The 19,585-nt window shown below is 36.5% G+C and overlaps 1 protein-coding gene across 11 annotated transcripts in view; it reads left to right on the top strand.

Moving 5' to 3' along the window:
• The window catches only part of WDFY3 (WD repeat and FYVE domain containing 3), a 308,566-nt gene that overhangs the window by 221,371 nt on the left and 67,610 nt on the right, over positions 1 to 19,585 (top strand). For all 11 annotated transcript variants that reach the window (XM_073017468.1, XM_007999124.3, XM_007999126.3 and 8 more), the window contains 8 exons: positions 1,858 to 2,091; positions 9,302 to 9,401; positions 11,243 to 11,403; positions 12,741 to 12,970; positions 14,031 to 14,140; positions 15,802 to 15,984; positions 16,844 to 17,001; positions 18,076 to 18,153. In XM_073017468.1, the coding sequence (XP_072873569.1) occupies positions 1,858 to 2,091; positions 9,302 to 9,401; positions 11,243 to 11,403; positions 12,741 to 12,970; positions 14,031 to 14,140; positions 15,802 to 15,984; positions 16,844 to 17,001; positions 18,076 to 18,153 (1,254 nt within the window). The remainder of the gene's footprint in view (positions 1 to 1,857; positions 2,092 to 9,301; positions 9,402 to 11,242; positions 11,404 to 12,740; positions 12,971 to 14,030; positions 14,141 to 15,801; positions 15,985 to 16,843; positions 17,002 to 18,075; positions 18,154 to 19,585) is intronic.

Raw genomic sequence — 19,585 nt, 5'->3', positions numbered from 1 at the left:
GTGTCCCCAGCTCCCCGCAGTTTCCTTCTGCTTTCTCCTAAAATCACAGTGAACTCTACTTCCTTTTCTCATTCACCATATTCTTGTAAGTCCCTTGTTAGTAACTTCCCTTTTCAAGTAGTTGATTCATTTCTTATTTTACATGATGCCAGCTGTGTAGTTATAAAATGTTCTTTTCCATTAAGATAACTCTAGTCCAACCAAATTTATTTATTTTTTATTTTAGGAAGTAGATATTTGCTGGATTTAACTTTTACAAATAAATTATAGGGTTGAAAGCAAGTGTTGGTCCTTCCGCCTGACTTTTCTTTTTTCATTAAACTTTTATTTTGCTTATTTTGTACTAACTAAAAAACTACTAGATATAATCACATATAGTATGTATAGATACTCTTTTGTCCTTTAAAATAAGCCCAAAAATTGTGTTAGCATGTACAATATCATATCTTCATATGCTGCCTTGTTTCCTGCTTTGAAAATATATTCACGTGGAAATTCACTGAACCACATTTTTGCAGAGGCCTTGATGGATAGTTTCGTAACTTAGAGTCTAAATACTGTTCATTACAGTAACTAATAGTTCAGTTGACATAAATACTGATGACTTCAAAACAAATAAACTACTGTAATTTACACAAAACCATATTGCAGAGGCTTGTACTTACCACTTTTGCACGTTAATGTTGATTAGCTAATAAACTGTAAACATAAAACAGGCTTAAAAATAAATAGATAAAACACACCCAAAAGATAGTTATTCCTCCACAGTACTTCAAAATTTCATGATTTTTCTTCTTATTTCCACCATGTACTCTAGAACCTGGGGTAGATGACCTTCTTTATACTAATTTTTCTCCATGTATAAAGGTACAGTACTTATTTCAAAATGGTGGGGATTTTTAGGAGAAGGGCAAATATGACACATGACCTTAATACCCTGGCTTGTTTATAATGTTTAAGAATCCTTAGTTTTGGTTAAAAAAAAAAAAAAAAGACCTGGAATAATTATCAATGTCTTTTCGTTGTCAGCATCTTTTTTTTTTTTTTTTTTTTTTTTTTGAGACAGGGTTTCACTCTTATCATCCCTACTGGAGTGCAGTGGTGGCATGATCTCGGCTCACTGCAACCTCTGCGTCCCAAATTCAAGCGATTCTCCTGCCTCAGCCTCCTGAGTAGCTGAGATTACAGGCATGGACCACTATGCCTGGCCAGTTTTTCTGTGTTTTTAATAGAGATGGAGTTTCGCCATGTTGGCCAGGCTAGTCTGGAACTCCTGATCTCAGGTGATCCGCCCGCATCGGCCTCCCAAAGTACTGGGATTACAGGCGTGAGCCACTGCATCTGGCCATCAGCGTCTTATAATTTCTTTGCTAGTCTCTCTCTCTCTGTCACTTGGTTCAAAATTGGTACTAGTATTGTTGGTTTTTTTAAATTTTTTTTTTTTTTAACCTATAAAAAATGGATCAGCCCTTACATGCTACCATTATGCCAGATTTTTATCTGAAATTCTGTGACATTTGACTTCACAGTAGGGATAGAGTTCAAATATGGAAACAGAGTTATCCTCATTTTATTCCATATATTTTAAGTGCAGTTAGCCACAGTAGACATATAATTCAACATGAAGGTGGTATGTTGTTAGTGGTCAGTCAGAAACACCATATGTTGCATAACCATGACATATGGTGCCAGATTACTACCTTGAAAGGAAGGGTCGAGTAAAGCAGAGTGAAATAATGTGCTGAACAGCTTAATAGGTGGAAAATGCTGCTGCTACAGTTTTATTTTTAGGAAACACAGAAGTAGAAATGTCAGAGTCTAATGTGATTACTGTATCGTTCCACTTGATTTTACTAGGTGACTGACCTTGATGATGAAGTTGGATCTCCAGCAGAAGAGTTTAAAGCGTTTGCAGCAGACACAGGGATGAACAGGAGCCAATCAGAGTACTGCAATGTGGGCACCAAGACATATCTGACCAATCACCCGGCTAAAAAGTTCGTTTTTGACTTCATGCGGGTCTTAATCATAGACAACCTCTGTCTCACCCCTGCCAGCAAGCAAACTCCACTAATTGATCTTTTGTTGGAGGTAAAGAAATGCATTTATATCTCTTTTGCATTATTTTTTAAATTAGAACATTAGTAACCAAGCAAGTTCTATGCCAAAGATTTCTAATTCCTCTTGTTTATGTGTAGGCAGAACATGTTATAGGCTGTGCAAAGTTGTTAATCCCACATATGCTTTAGACCCTATCAATTTGTTCTTCTTTTCCTTCCCTCAAGGATGTCTCTAATTCAGTCCTTTATCATCCTTTCTCTAGAAGCTGGCAGACTTCTTCTGTAAAGCGCCAAATAGTAAATATTTTAAGCTTGTGAGCCATACAGTCTCTGTCACAACTATTCAGCTATGTTGTTGTAGCTAGAAAGCAGCCATGGACAGTAAGTAAGGGAATGAGCATGGCAGCGTTCTGATAAAACTTTATCTATAGAAACAGCACAGGCTGTATTTGGCCCACAGGCCATAGTGTGCCAATCCCTTCCCTGGACATTAACAGTGCCTAGTGCCATTATCTTCTTACCTTATAACTTCCTACATCAATTTATCTTACCTGTCATTGCCAGGTGTTACTGTTGTCAGTGTCCTGTGCAGCTTAAGACATGGTGTATTGTACAGAATAGGTGCCCAGGATGCACTTGTTAAATTCCCCAAGGCAGCAAACTTCTAGGTTGCCTGCCTGCCCATTCTCCTGGCAATTGATATGAATCAACTGATACATCAGAAAATGAGAGTGGCTCTAAGCCTTTAAGTGACCTCATTGCTGGCTCTAGAAATTAGCTATCCCAGAAAAGTATTTAAAAATGTTTACCTAGAAAAGCCTGAAGATATCACAGAGAGATAATTTAATACCGTATAATTAGTTGCATATACATTAATGTTCTTTTGACCAATTCATGTAAATAAGGTCAAACAGCCCATGCCAGGGGCTTTAAAAATAACGTGTTTTGTGAAAAAGTAGATCTGTGGAGAAGACTGCTTTTCTCTCTGAGGAACTTCCACTGTCTCTCAGCCGTTTGACTGCTGAACCTGAGTTTTTTTTGTGCGCCCTCTAGTGGCTAATACAGTTAACTTATAAATAGCAACCTGAAAACCACATGTTTATCTTATCCATGTGAAAATATCTCAATTTGGTCAATTTTTAAAAAATCACTAGTGTAATTAGGGTACCAGTTATGCTAAGCATTTAACCAGGATGACAATGTTTAATAATGGCAGGAGAATAATTGGTTTCCTCACTAATGCATGTGGTAGAAAAAAAGCAGGCCCAGTGGAACTTCTCCCCTTTGGAAACTTTAAAAAGCTCTAAGAAGAGAGATGACCAGTATCTCACTGTATATGGTAAAAATTTGAAGCATTTTGTGAAAAAGTGAAATAGTTTATCAGAAAATAATAGGATAAAGGTCAGAAGAAAAGTGTGCAAGAAAGCATAACTGATCAAAAAAGGAAAATACACACATGAAAGATATGGAATGACTGGAAATATCCAGTGATAGCATTTTCAAGCTTCTGGAACCTGAATAGCTAATTAATTAACCATATATAAATTGTATAATTGCCCTTTATTTTTGTTTTCTATATTTTTTTAGTAGGAAAAATTTGATATATAATAACATGTATTAACCTTGAAGTAAGGTTCTCTTTGTTGTGGGCATGAATTTGCCCTACAGTAGAATAGTGCTTCATTATACTAGGGAGTAGGATTATAGTTCAGGGAAGAGCAGGGGGTGTCAGGATTGAAGTTTCCAGATAGATTATAAACTGCTTAGAGACCAACTTTCATGTGTTCCTTCGTCTCTCACAACAGTTAGCACAGAGACTTGGTATATTCTGTCAGTACAGTAAGTCCTCACTTAATGTCACTGATAGGTTCGTGGTAGCTGCAACTTTAAGCAAAATGATGTGTAACAAAACTAAATATTTTTCCTCATCAACCTTATAATAAAACTATGTTGAAGGAAACGATGTTATTTGAAGACCTGCTGTACATTGTTTCACTTAAAGTTGCAGTTGCCAGGAACCTGTCAATGACATTAAGTAAGGCTTACTATATTTTTGAATCATTTAACTATTCATCCCTGGAAATTCCCAAACAGGAAGATAGGAGACCATCTAATAAAAAACATAGAAATTTGCTTTTAAATATTTTGAGGATCTTTAATATACATATGCAGAATACATATACAAAAAAATTTTATATTAATGAAATATTAACATTCTGTGTCTTCCAATGGTGTAACGATAAATTATAAACCTATGATTTTGAAAATTATGATTATGAAGTCTTTATCCATGAAGAGATTCAAGAAGAAAATTAGGTTGAGCATGGTGGCTCATGCCTGTAATCCCAACCCTTTCTTTCGGAGGTCAAAGCAGGAAGATTTCTTAAGGCCAGGAGTTCAAGACCAACCTGGGCAACAGGTGAAATCCCATCTTTACAAAAAAATTAGCCATAGCCAGTGTTGTGGTGCGTGCCTATATCCTACCTACTGGAGGCTAAGGTGGAAGGATCGCTGGAGCCCAGGAGTTCAAAGTTGCAGTGAGCCATGATTACACTACTGCATTCCAATGCATTCCAGCCTAGGTGTCAGAGTGAGACCCTGTCTCAAAAAGAAAAAAAAAAGAAGAGAGAGAGAGAGAATTATCTTATATATTTACCATTTACCTTTGTGAAGGAAGGGGCTTGAATATCTGAGTCCAGTAAACGTGAACCAGAGCATGTTCAGTCTTATGAGTGTTAGAATTTCATTATAAAAGTATCACTTACTTGATTATATCTACAAAAGAACATGTAAAATTATCTTCGTTAGCAGTAAAATTCATTAGCATACAAATAGGAGGTTCCCATTCATAGAGACTGGCTTTAGTTTGACTGAGGCCAAATACAAGGGAAGTGGTGTGCTGTGGCAGAAAGCTAGAGCATGAGTTTGAGAGTAAGAAGTGCCTGGGTTTAAATTCTGGCCCTGTTGTTTATTGTATAAGCATGTTCATCTTCCCAAGCTAAATTCATTCTCTAGAGAATGATATTATTTGCCATCTCTCTTACAAGATTACTGTGAGGGTTAAATATATGTACATCACCCAGCAAAAAGTATTTTGAGGAATTACATGTGTGCTGGATATAGCTGTGTGACCTTGACCAAGTTCAATTATCTTCACATCTATACAATTTACATATCTGTAAAATGATATAAAAGTGGAACCTCTCTCTGAGAATTATTGTGAAAACTAAATAAGATTTAATACTCATAACACAGTGCCCGACACTTAAACATACTCAAAAAATTGACTAAGTGGCCTTTGTTGTCTTCTGTAGGGGTGCCTAGAGACTCTTTCTCTAGCTCCTGTTTATCAATAACCTCTGCTGTCACCACTAGCCTTCTCCTGGAGAGCCAAATGAATTTGCTGCAAATAAATACTGTGGCAGTAGGAAGAAAGTGCATGTGAACAGCTCAAACAGATTTGTGTATATCTGGAGGTAAAGATAATGAAACCGAGAGGGTGCTGACTTGCAGTGTGTGTTAGTCCAACCTCATACTGCTAATAAAGACATACCTGAGACTGGGTAATTTTTAAAGGAAAGAGATTTAGTTGACTCATAATTCAGCAAGGCTGGGGAGGCCTCAGGAAACTTACAATTATGGCAGAAGGGGAAGCAAACACGTCCATCTTCACATTGTGGCAGCAAGGAGAAGTGCAGAGTGAAGTGTGGGATACCCCCTTATAAAACCATCAGGTCTCATGAGAACTCACTCAGTATCACAAGAACAGCCTGAGAGTAACCACCCCCATGATTTAATTACCTTCCACTGTGTCCCTCCCGTGACTTGTGGGGATTATGGGAGCTACAATTCAAGATGAGATTTGGGAGGGGATAAGGCCAACACCTTTCTGACACCATAAGCACCTTACTGTGGTCTGAGGAGTTCACTGGACTCTATTCCAACCGTCTTCTGCAAGAGTTCCCTTTTGTCATACATCAGAGTGAAACCCACCCTGAGGAACTACGGGGACACCAGCAAAAAACAATGGTCAAGTGGGCAAAGAGAGCACCACAGGATAACTCAAAGAGGAAAAATCAGTCAACAGGCAGACTACAGTCAGAATCAGGAGACTCAAAATCCTATCTTTAAAGGCTTCCAGCCCATTACAGAAACAGGACAGAATTCCAAAGGCCTGCCTTCCATAGCGACTGTGCTGTTTACCCATGGGCAGCAGACGTGTACAGGCTGTCTGGCCTGTGTGTGGGACACAAAGATTCTGGGGAGTGTCCCCAAGGCCTCGAAAAGGAGACTGTTTAAAGATGGGTATGTTGACTGGCTGCCTTCATTCTGGTTGTCTGGTGGGCCAACCAGTCTTATCTAAAAGAGTGATGAACAGATTGTAGCCCACACTCTGCAGATTTGCTCTAGTGCTTTTAACTTTCATAAGGTGATTTTAGTAGAGTGGGGAGAGTATGATGTAACTGGTGAAGCCATGGGCTTTGGCTTGACAAAAACTGAGAATTGAATCCTAGATGTGACTTGACCAAGTGACTTACTCTCTCGAAGCCTCAGTTAACTTATTTCTAAAATCGTTAGTATCTTTTTCAAGGGTATTTTCCTGACTATATGAGATAATGTATATATATAAGCCCTATGTCTGGCACAAAACAGTAGTCCAGTGAATTGTTTAAAAAGGAAAAGAACATCTCAGAGACAACAATGCATGCTTTCATAAAATGTTAAGTCCTTGAAAAGTTAGACTGCTATACACCTCAGCAAGAACATCAAACTAGGCCACTAGGACCAGTCACAAGTGTAAATTCTGGGTCCTCATCATGCGTGTAACAGTTTTATTGAGACAAATCAGAAGATTAAATGCCTGTTGATGAGTAAGCCAGTCTTAAATCCTTCTGGAATAAGAAAGAATATTATTTTAATAAAAATAAATTACATTCACTTCTGTATGTTTAGTAGTCCCTTTGTTTTACAGACTTCAAAACTTTTCTAGTTAAGATTTGATAAGCCCTACTCATTACTACTTATCTCATTAACCACCTTGAGTTGATTATGAGCCTGAAAGAGTAACTTTCTTTTTTTGAGACAGGATCTTGCTCTATTGCATAGTCTGGAATACAGTGGCACAGTCATGGCTCACTGCATCCTTGACCTGCTGAGCTCAATCAATCCTCCCATCTCAGCCTCCCAAGTAGCTGTGACTACCGGCACACACCACCGTGCCAGACTTTTTTTTTTTTTTTTTTTTCTTTGATAGAGACAGGGTTTTACCATTGTCCCCAGGCTGATCTTGAACTCCTGGGCTCAAGTGATCCACCCACCTTAGCCTCCCAAAGTACTGGGATTATAGGCATTAGCCTCCATGCCCAGCCAGGAGTACCATTTTTTTCAAAATGTTTATGTCCTTCTGTGACTGGAGAGCTTTATTCCTTAGCAAATTATGATAACTCAAGCTATTGGATAAAATGGTCTCTGATGTAATTATAAGGAAACCCTCCTGTAACTGTCGATCTGCTGTTAATCACTTAAAAGTCTTCACATCCTCTTCAGTTTATAGGGATAAGACACTCACTGTAGTATCAGCTTGAAAGGACTAGGCAGGCCTTGGTCACAAGTCTCCTGCTTGCTATTGTGTTAATCTGTTAACTACACAGGAAAATTTATCAAGATTAAAAACAACGTGAGATGTTCTTCACTTTTTCCCAAATTAGTTTAATGACAAACCAAACTCCTAAGCACTAGTCTTCTTTTAATTGTTACTAGACCCATATTTTGTCATTTTAAAACAAAATAAGTAGTCTTATGCAGAAGAAGGAGCAATTTTCCTTACAATTTTAGTTTAGCGGTTGGCTTTTGAGAACTTAGGTTAGTGTTCTTGTTCTCAATATAGAACTTTTATTCTAGCTACTTTCTTAAAACATTTAACAGGACCACCTTGAAAATCAGAATAGAAGGGAAAGTAGAACAGCATTCTAAAAACCCACCTTTGTAACATGGTCATAAATATAGTACCAGATCTCTTGTGCAAAACCTCAATACTGTGCCTGAATCTAAAACATACAGGTCTGTTTTTAAGAAAGGATGTTATGACATTTATTGAGTTGTTTAATATCCAACTCCTATCAAAAACTTGGCTGAAACTACTGGCATTTGAGGGTGACAAAAGCCTCTTTCCTACATCTCATCCCACTGTTGCCAGTTCCTTGCTGCTCACCGGATCAGATACTGGAAAGTTATGCACCTGGATTGTCATACCCTAATTACAAGTAGAATTGTTGTCAGTAGTCTACAGTTTAACTTTGTGCTCGACACTTTAACATAAGATAATTTTCAGAATCGTCTTTGTACATTGTAAAACTTAGCAAAGATACCACCTATATAGAGTTGTTCACTGTCCTCCTGACAAAAACCCACAGAGAACATTCCTTTCAGAACAATTTTAGGAAAACATTTGTCTTTGCTGACCATCTATTGTGTTTTTCTTTCCTTCTTACTTTTTTTCGTAAAAGCGTCTTGCTATATTGCACAGGCTTGACTCAAACTCAGGCAATCCTCCCACCCCAGCCTCCGTAGTAGCTGGGACTGTAGGCACTTGTGACACTATGTGTTTCTTTTTATAGACAATAGAAAGCTTTGTAAACCATTGTTTTCTTGACACCTATGAAGCTCAGGGCTAAATTTGTGCTTAATTATTTTTTTGTTGCAAATGTATTTCCCCTCCCTATTGACATGCCCTCTTGATTACTAGATTCTTGGGGTTTTTTATTTTAATGGCTTTATAATTCATTTGTTATTTATTTTATCTGTATTTCATTATAAACTGCCATATCTCTTTTGGAAGTGAGGTGTGATAACAGTCAAATGTTTATTATATTGCTAAAGTTTATATTGTTATAAACTGTTATAACAGTTTTTATATAACAATACTATATATATTGTTTGTGTATTATATGTTATATAATATAACCTGTAACCATGTAATAAATATAATGTTTAGAATACTATGTTTTAAGAAATTGATTCAAAAGAAGATGATGTTTCACCTTTACTTTACATTTTTTTAAATTCTGTTGTTAGAAAATATGTGAAAGTCCATAAGCATGTATACCATCTCTCATGGCATTTTAAAAATTTTATCACTAGGATTTTTTAATCTTTTTAATACATTAGGTAATGTAAATATGATTGAGCTCATATTTTTTTTGTTGTTGATTCTGTTTCTAATCCTAAATTTTCTTGATTAGGCTTCCCCTGAAAGGTCTACAAGAACTCAGCAAAAAGAATTTCAAACTTACATTTTGGATAGTGTGATGGACCATTTGCTTGCAGCTGATGTGTTATTAGGTAATTCTGTGTTTTTATTTTATAAAAATACCTATAATCACTTTCCTCTCTAAGCCCCAAGTAAAACTACTTTTTAACATCAGCTTTTCTCTTTCCTTTTTTGTCTGGCTTCTCATACTCAACATTATATTTGTGAGATTTATCTTGTTGCATGTAGCAGGAGTCCATTGTTTTCATTAATATATTGTATTTCATCATGTGATTATATCAATTCATCATTTTACTCTTGACAGACACATGAAAGTTTTCACCTTGAGATAATTTTAACAGCTGCTATAAACATTCATGTTCATATAGACCACATATGTGTATAATACTTACACATATCTATTGAGTATATACCTAGGAGTGGAATTGCTGGGTCATAGGTATATGTATGTTATCTTTTTAGTATGGCTTCCAGGACATAGAGTCAAAACACACTGAAATGTGTTTTTTCTGTATGTCTATATCTAGTTACAATAAAAATATAAAACTTAATACATGTACAGTGAAGCCAACATTTTTGTATAAAACAAAGTAGAATTATAAGAGAAGGAAACATAATGGGTTAGTATACTATATATGCTACTTTTGAGTTCCTAGCAATAATACTAATCATATAACCTCTGTGCTATTAAATTACAATTTTTTTCCCGAAGTAAATTTGCCAGGAAATCTTTAGTATTGTCTTAACATGCAACTATGCACTCTCAAAGTCAAGTCACAGTTTTGTACTTATTCTTATCAGTTTAGAGCAGTCATACTACACAAAGACACAACATAAATAATTTTGATTAATGGGGCAATTTAGCATTAGGTGAGAATAATAAAAATCAAATTCTGTGGCATTAGGTGAGAATAATAAAAATTATTATTAGCATTAGGTGAGAATATAAAAATCGAACCTCCAGAATTTCTGTGGAGGAAGGGCTTAAAGCAGTGGTCCCCAAACTTTTTGGCACTGGGGACTAGTTTCGTGGAAGACAGTTTTTACACAGACGGGAGCGGGGGCGGATTATGGTTTTGTGATGATTCAAGTATTACATTTATCATTTGATTATCGGAAGGATTGTGCAACCCTGGATCCCTTGCATGCACGGTTCATAACAGGGCTTGCCCTCCTATGAGAATCTAATGGCGCGGCTGATCTGACAGAAGGAGCTCCAGTGGTAATGCTTGCACACCCGCCTCACACCTTCTGCTGTGTGGTCTGGTCCATGTCCTGGGAGTTGGGGACCCCTGGCTTAGAGGAAGCATTCTGGTTAGGAGGAGGAGCTAAGAGGATTAGTCTGAAAGCAATATGTATATGCAAACACACTGAAAACACTCAGATAGCTTTAGAAAGAGAGAGAGCCAATGGTAATGATGGAGGGGCTAAACAAACCCCTCAACATTGATTATACTTTATTTTTCACAATTTTCCTGAAGCTCTTTTCTGTCTGTGTTACTTCACTGCTATTAGAGCTATACTCTAAAACAGTTTTGTTTTACAGTTTTACCCTTTATTACTTACACAAAATCAATTAAGAGCTAATAAACTGGCCCTTTTTCTCTCAAATGGAGAACACCTGTGACTGACAGTTTATGTTGCGGAACTGCTTGTTTATCACAGACTCTCTTTAGGCAATAGGAGACTCCACAGGTAGTTTCAATCCATAACACTTTACCCTGCTGAAATTATTCATCCTGATTTCTGACCATTGAACGTCATTTTCTTCAAGTAGTACATAAAAGCTAGTAGTCATATTTCTACATGTTGTGGATACACTTATTTTTCCTTAGCCTTATTTTTTTGAGGATCTGATCTTGTGTTGCTAGATATCAATTTTCTTAGACATTTTTTTCCTACTGGAATTTAGGGGAAGACGCATCTCTGCCTATTACCAGTGGAGGAAGCTACCAGGTATTGGTGAACAATGTGTTTTATTTCACACAGCGTGTGGTGGACAAGCTTTGGCAAGGCATGTTCAACAAAGAATCTAAACTTCTTATAGATTTTATAATTCAACTAATTGCACAGGTAATCCATTGTCACTATCAGTTGTAGAGTACATGTTTTCCTATTGAAAACTTTGCCTATGGTGTCAAAATTGTTGAAATGAAGTGTAACTAATAAGATAATGAATGTTAACATTTAATAAAAAGCTAAGCTTATTAAAAGTGAATGGGGACAGGCCAGGCACAGTGGCTCACACCCGTAGTATCAGCACTTTAGAAGGCCAAGGCGGGCGGATCACTTGAGGTCAGGAGTCGGAGACCAGCCTGGCCAACATGGTGAGACCTTGTCTCTACCGAAAATACAAAAATTTGCCAGGCATGTTGGTGTGTACCTGTAATTCCAGCTATTTGGGAAGCAGAGGCAGGTGAATCACTTGAACCTGGGAGGCGGAGGTTGCAGTGAGCCAAGATCACAGTACTGCACTCCAGCCTGTGTGACAGAGCGAGACTCTGTCTCAAAAAAAAAAAAAAAACTGAATAGACATAAAGACTTTGAACCCCTCCCCATTACCAATTGCCTGGTGCCAGTGTGTCCCTTGTAAAGTTGCCTAGGTGTTATTCTTTGCTACCCCGATAGATTTAAATACCTTAATACGGTTTGGTAGGTTTGTACTGTATACTACATCCATGTGTAAAGGTTTACACAGCATGAAGAGTTGATATTAAAAGAATATTCTCTTACCAGTTGAATCTTTACAAAGTTCCTTGTAGTTTATATTCTCTTGAAGTTAGTTTTTGTGCATGTTCACAGTACTTTTAATTAAGGGTTTGGCCTGGTTTGGCACAATTGATTAATCTTATATAATACTTAATGTAGAAAGTAGGAAATAATTATTACATGTTTTATTAGCATATGGTACACAGATGCATAGGCTCTCTCATGTCACCTAAGTCTTTTTAAAGGGATATATTTGTATTTAAGCCAAAGAGAAAAATTCTCAAACGAGGGGATGAAATTAGAATGTCAAAAAAAATGATTTTAGTAACATCTTAATTTTTTCAGTACTTTTGAATAGTGATCATTTATCCTAACAAAATATATTTGTGAGGAGACTCCCCTAGATGTCACATCCTCGTGTTCTCAGGGAGATTGCTCTGCCCACAGCAGCGTTAGTGGCTCCCCTCCTTGGGAGCTCTTTTTTTTTAATGTAGCCATCATATCATTCATTAAGTGGTATTGATGTGACTCATGGGTTCCGAAATCCATAATAGCAAGAGCTTTGTATCTTTTAACTTAGCACCTTCATACTTAGCATGGCATCTGGTATTTAATAGACCTAATAAAAGTTCAGGTGTGAATGATTAACAGGTGTTTTATTTTTGTCTATTGTACTAAAAACATATCTTCCGTGTCTTTAGTCAAAGAGAAGATCACAGGGATTGTCACTGGATGCAGTGTATCACTGCCTCAATAGGACCATCTTGTACCAGTTCTCACGGGCACACAAAACTGTTCCTCAGCAAGTAGCTCTGCTTGATTCACTCAGGGTCCTCACTGTAAACAGAAACTTGATCCTAGGACCTGGGAACCATGACCAAGAATTTATTAGCTGTCTGGCCCACTGCTTGATCAATCTACATGTTGGAAGGTAAATCCTTTAGGTTCAGTTTGCCATGTTAAATTTGGCTTTGATGTTATTCCAACAAAATTCTTCATTTTTTTGATAGTAACCTTTCTTTTACCCTTATTCTGTTTTATTTAAACCTTTATGCAAAAAGGTAAAGGGCAAGTGTTGCATTTTTGCAGTGAAATAATGGGTATCGTTTTTCCTTTAACTTAGTTTTCTACACCTGTAAAATTTCCCATTATCACCATATGTCACTTATGTAAGGCAGTTTGCTTTTAAAGCAAACAAAATACATACCATTGAAGTCTAAGAGAAGTAAAAAGTAAAGCTCAATGCAGTGTTATGTGTTAAATGAGTAAAATTAGTATTTTCCAGTTGATTGCTTTGACAGATATTTCGTTAGAGTCTCCCGGGGCCAAGCCTTGAATTAGGGGGTGGTACAAAATGTGAGTAAGATAGACCCTGTGGCAGCCTTCTTGAGGGGAAACAGCTAAGCAAGACCAGTCAGCTGTATTGAGTGATCTGCTAGGAACAACCCAGTGCTTTGGAGGCACATAAGAGGGGCCCCTAACCTGAAAGAAATACCTGCTGAGCTGCAGCTTGAGACCTGGTTGGGGAGGACAAGAGAATGGAGACAACTGCTACTGGAAGAAAGAACAGTCTGTATGAATGCCCAGAGGGAAGAAAGAGTGGCACCTTAGGAGAACTGCAACTATTTCACTACAGGAGCAGAGTAGTGAGATATAAGACTGGAGAGAGGACACAGGCATATTAGAAAAATGTTAGTTGAATGAACATTTTGTAATTGTTAGGTTAAAATGTTCACAATAATCAAAAGGCATATTAAATATTAAGGTAATAATCTTGATGCTATAGATTAGTCTAATTACATTTAGTCAAGTGGATTTATTTGATCACCTCTTAAAAATGGCATCTTCCTGGCAAACTAGAGCTCTATTCTGTGCATCTGCTGAGTAGACATTCAGTGTCTGCTGGTAATGGAAATAGAGTAATTCTTAGTTACTGTAGTCTGCAGCTGATCATTTCCTTCATAAAGTTTAAACTGACTGGAATTTTTCAGCAACGTGGATGGATTTGGACTGGAAGCAGAAGCCCGCATGACCACATGGCACATTATGATCCCCTCTGACATTGAACCAGATGGTAGTTACAGCCAAGATATTAGTGAAGGTAATTGCCTCAACTTGGGATGTTTTTAAATTGTTTTTAAATTGTTGAAGTTGTTTTATCTCCAGTTTTTAAGACATAACCAACAAATTGGCTGCAGAAACTGCCAGCATTGATAGCAACTCTCCCAGTAGAGCAACCTATACATAGACAAAGAGTCCCCTCATGCCAATAAGAGTAAAGCATGAACCAGTAATGTTGCTAAGCTCATCATTTCTTAGTAACACTGTGAGATTTGGTGGTGGTATTAATATTTACATTTGCTTAAGTTCAAATACTACCTTGGAATTAACTATAAAGAGAACTGCCCAGTGGTAATGCTAGGCATATCACATCAGAGTAGGCAAATATTGCTTGAGACAGGTTATCAATAGTGCTATTTTTTATTCTTCTTTATACTCTCTCTCTCTCTTTTTAAAAAAAAAACAACAAAAAACAGAATCTTGCTCAGTCGCCCAGGCTGGAGTGCAGTGGCACAATTTCAGCTCACTACAACCTTTACCTTTTGGGTTCAAGTGATTCTCATGTCTCAGCCTCCTGAGTTACTGGGACTGCAGGCAGGTATCACCATGCCTGGCTAATTGTTTTTGTATTTTAGTAGAGACAGGGTTTCACCGTGTTGGCCAGACTGGTCTCAACCTCCTGACCTCAAGTGATCCACCAGCCTCGACCTCCCAAAGTGCTGGGATTACAGATGTGAGCCCACTGTGCCCAGCCCCTCTCTTTTTTTTCAATCTGGTTTTCCCACTGATCCTGTAAGCATTGCATATTGAAGTCCTTGTATGGATTGATTTCTTACTTTCACATGTTTAGTGATAAAGAGAAATCACTCTGGTAGTGTTTTTCTCCCCAGAAATACTGTGCAATAGTTTTACATATGGTTTCATTGTCAGGAAGCCCAGCACTCGTTTTAATTTCATTCCTTCATTTAAACATGAATTTATTCTCTGTTCTTTCACCAAAATGTTTTGAATCCTAAACACCAAAGATGTGGTTATTATTTTCACCCCCTGAGGAACTGGCATTGGTTCTCATAGCAAGGTCTTCACAATAGCAACATCAATATCATTTGGGAACTTAGTAGAAAAGCAGATTCTGTTGCCCTACTCTGACCTACTGAATCAGAAACCCTGGGGTGAGGGACTAGCAGAGTTTGTTATCACAGGCCCTCCGGTGATTGCTGAGGGCTGATTGGTCTGGAGGAGGTGTCAGGCATACAAACAAGGAATCCAAAGTAAGAATGAATTTCATAGTAAAAGTCTTCTCAAAATATTTCTTTTCTTGTGCAAAATATTCAAGAATACTAACTTAGTTTTGAACTCACCTTAAACATTCAGATCTAAAAATTACTTTTAAATGGGCGATAAGTTTTTAATCTAGAAAAAGTTAGATAATTACGTATATATAATTTCCAATTTTATAAATAAAAATGTAGTTCTTTTGTATGAATACAAAGATATTTTTAATGTTTTCTAAATAGGCAGCCACAGTTTGAGTTGTCTAAATAACCTTTTCACTGGGCTAGATACAACATGAGCTTTTTTTTTTTTAAACAATTAAATATTGTAGTCAAAATTCCTACATATAAACATGAAGAAAAATAAAAACTAACTTTATGCCTTGTTTTGGTCATTTGCTTGCTTGTTTGTTTGTTTGTTTACTAGGGCGTCAGCTTCTCATAAAAGCTGTCAACAGAGTTTGGACTGAACTGATACATAGTAAGAAACAAGTCTTAGAGGAGCTTTTCAAAGTAGCTCTGCCTGTGAATGAAAGGGGCCACGTGGACATAGCTACAGCAAGGCCACTCATTGAAGAAGCTGCCCTGAAGTGCTGGCAGAATCATTTGGGTAAGGCCTATAGAGATATTATGACCAGGAGATTTACATTTGGCTGTCATATATGGGTATACTTTAAATATGTGATTACAGCATTCCCAAAAGGATACTATAAAGTCAATAGAAATGAAAATCAATATAACAACCATTCTAGAATGATTATACTGAGATCTTACTTTTCTTTGAGTATTTTTTTATATCTGAGGTATGTTATACATTAGGCATTTTTGCATTCAGAATGTAATACATTGCTAGCAGCTCTAGTATGGTCACTGTCTTGGCTACAGGTCAACAATCCCTTAACTATAATTTTGAAATTCAAAAAGCTCTGTTTTTTCATTAATTTGGTGCCAAAACTGACTTTATAGCAGAACCTAACTTATTTTTCTTTGTCCTACTTGGTATGGGAATATTTATACATTTTGTTGCAGTAATATTGATGTATTAAATTATAGCTTTTTACCATAGATTCTCTGGTGCCATTGTATAATCTACAGTGTATAAGCTATATAACCTTTTAAAAATCCAAAACATTTCTAAGTTGCGAAGTATACCCAACACCAAAGATTTTAATTAGGTGATTATGAATTATTAATATAGAAACTCATAGTTAAATGTACATGTTATTACAGAGCTGTGAAGTTTCAACCAACTGTAAGTTCAGGTAATACAATAATTTGCAAGCAATCATCCTTAAACAAGATTACTAATAAATAAATTTGTGATATCTAAATGTAATGTCTGCATCTGTAATATGTGCTGCTTTTGTTAACTACAGCGTTGTAGTTTATAACCACATATGAAAGTTTTAAAAGGAAGATTCATCAATACATGGAGAAATTATAAAATAATCTAATTTAATTTTTCATAGCCCATGAAAAGAAATGCATAAGTCGAGGAGAAGCTTTAGTGCCCACCACACAGTCCAAATTATCCCGTGTCAGCAGTGGCTTTGGTCTTTCCAAGTTAACAGGATCAAGAAGGAATCGAAAAGAAAGTGGTCTTAATAAACACAGTCTTTCCACCCAGGTACTTTTTTAGTTTCATTGATGATATTATTAGAAATTTATATTTCAAGGTTTAGTTGTAGTATTTTATATAATATACTTAACATGTACAAGCAGTTGATTGGAAATGAAACTTTCCTGTATTTTTGCTTTAGAATAAAGATAGAAGTAATCCAGACTATGGGAATTTCTCTCATTTTCTTATGATAAAAGTATTTATTAGTGCTATTTACTTATACACATTTTATAACTGGATATAAGATGAGATTTAGAGATTAATATATGATCAGACTATGCATAATTTTCTCTCAATTTTCCCAACTTTCAGTAATGTTATTACTAATAATTATATAAATTTTAAGGCAATAGCCGAACAAGCCTTTTTAAATTTTTAGTCTTGTTGTATATACCTATGATTGATGGTTTTTTAAAAGCTCATCTGCCTCCAGCATTAACTACTTCGTCCTACTTCCTCCACCATCCCAGAATCTAAGTGGCAGCTCTGAAAGGGTCTGAGAGAAATAGTATGTGTCAGCCATCTCATGCATCAGGTTACGTTTTCTAGGAAGCAAACTCTGAGATGGAGTTTAGTGTGCATAATGTATATTAGGGGGTGCCCTTGGAATCAATACCTGTGGAAGGGAGAAGAAAGCAGGATTGGATATAGGGAAAAGTCAGGCTGCAGTGCTGGTCTAGTGACAGCCTCAGCCAAACTAAGTGGAGCTTTGAGGACAGAATACCCTCTTAGAATTGACCTCCATTAAGCTGAAATATGTGATTCTTCTCACCCCTAGATCGTTGGATGTGGGGCGCCCCATCTTCCTTCTGCAGCTAAGGCCATCCCTGAGGGTGTCGACAGCAGCCCAGAAACGTGGGCAGCAAGCCCTTCCTTGAAGGGGGTTGGGGGGTAGGAGAGCATGCAGATCTGTGTCCATCACACAAGCATGGAATTCATTCCGAATTTTTTGTTTTAGTTTTCTGTGTTGGTGCTTTTGGCAGAATTTTAACCAGTTATTTAGCATTAATTTCAAGGGTAATTAACTATTTTTTTCCAGAAATCATGAAATATTAAGACTCTTTTTCCATCCATTGTTAGGAGATTTCGCAGTGGATGTTTACTCACATTGCTGTTGTTCGCGACTTAGTAGATACACAATATAAAGAATATCAGGAGGTAAGGATTTATAATCATCATAATGGTTTGTTTTACATTTTTTGTATGTAAAAGGTCTCTGTGCTGGTATCTCTCTGCCCATTTTAAGGTACTTGCTGGACTGTATTCATCATCAGAAGATGGTTTTAATTATTCTTGCCATCAGATACTTTGGCTACTGATTTTAGGATGGAAAATTTTAATCTTCTGTCAACAAACTGCATTTCAAAAAGCAACAACTGAAAATGAGCCCAGCTGAATTCTGTTGACATTCACTACTGACACATTATATGTCTTTGTTCCTAATAAAAATAAAAATGTAAGGATGAGCCTTCTTTTTCAGGCTTTTAAAAAGGAGATTGTGAAAACATGCATCCAAGTCTCTGAGAAGTCTCTTAAAATTGTGAAAAGTTACAAGATTAAATGAAATTATTTTTTACTACCCTACAAGTGCTTGGTGATTATGTCAGTGAAAAATAAATTTATTGAAATTCTCTTGGTAAATTCATAATTACTCAAAAGCTTATCTTAAATATTTTATTCTCAGATTAGCTATTTTGGATCTATTAAAGGTTTCTGAATGGTTAACTGCTAATATTTTATGGATATCACACTAGATCCTTAGTTTCCCCAACCAAAGAACATATAAGTACTACTGTGATAGGTAAATTTTTAATTATTTACTCAGTAATCTTTACTGACAGTTATATTTTAGAAATCTTTATTTTTAGATTTAAATTGTGTATACTTACATTCCATGAATCATTGGGCAAGTTATTTATCCTTGTCTACTGTTGAAATTTTACATATTTGTCATTTGATAGATAAGAAGAACTTGTACTGTGACATAATTTCCTTTTAAGTAAAATGGTTTGAATCTATCCCAGTGGCCAGGAGAAAATGGTTTCTCTTTGATTTTTGTATGAATGTCAAGTTTCCTCTTAGTGCTGCATGTTTATATTCTTCATCTAAAATCTTTGGAAATGTTTACCTAGTTCACCAGTAATCAAACCTGTTGGCACTTTTTCTTCATCTGATTTCCTAGACTATCCCCCGTACATGTTGTGGTAGCTATTTTCCAGTTTGGTGTATCCCTAAATTACCATATGTATTTATTAGCGCACATAGGGCTAACCATTTCAATATATTTTCATCATAATATTACCGTCTTTCCTGTGCCAAATAAACAGACTTCTTTCAACTCTCTGTTCCACTATATTGCACACTCTACCCTATACATGTCTGTCATTTACTTGATGCTTTAAGAAGTCCACCTTCTACAACAAACCCGCTTACTTTAACCATAAACGAATGTAATTTTACTTTTATAGGGTTAACTGAAATGGTGTGGATTGTGTTTGTTTCCAAGTAATAACTTGATTTTCAGTGACTTGTAGACTTGTTACTGTTACTCCTGCTTTTGCTTGAAAACCGACCTGGACTCTTTCCTGTC

The sequence above is a fragment of the Chlorocebus sabaeus genome, chromosome 7 (assembly GCF_047675955.1).
Source record: "Chlorocebus sabaeus isolate Y175 chromosome 7, mChlSab1.0.hap1, whole genome shotgun sequence".
Taxonomy (NCBI): Eukaryota; Metazoa; Chordata; class Mammalia; order Primates; family Cercopithecidae; genus Chlorocebus; species Chlorocebus sabaeus.
This window is presented reverse-complemented; position numbering and strand designations above follow the sequence as displayed.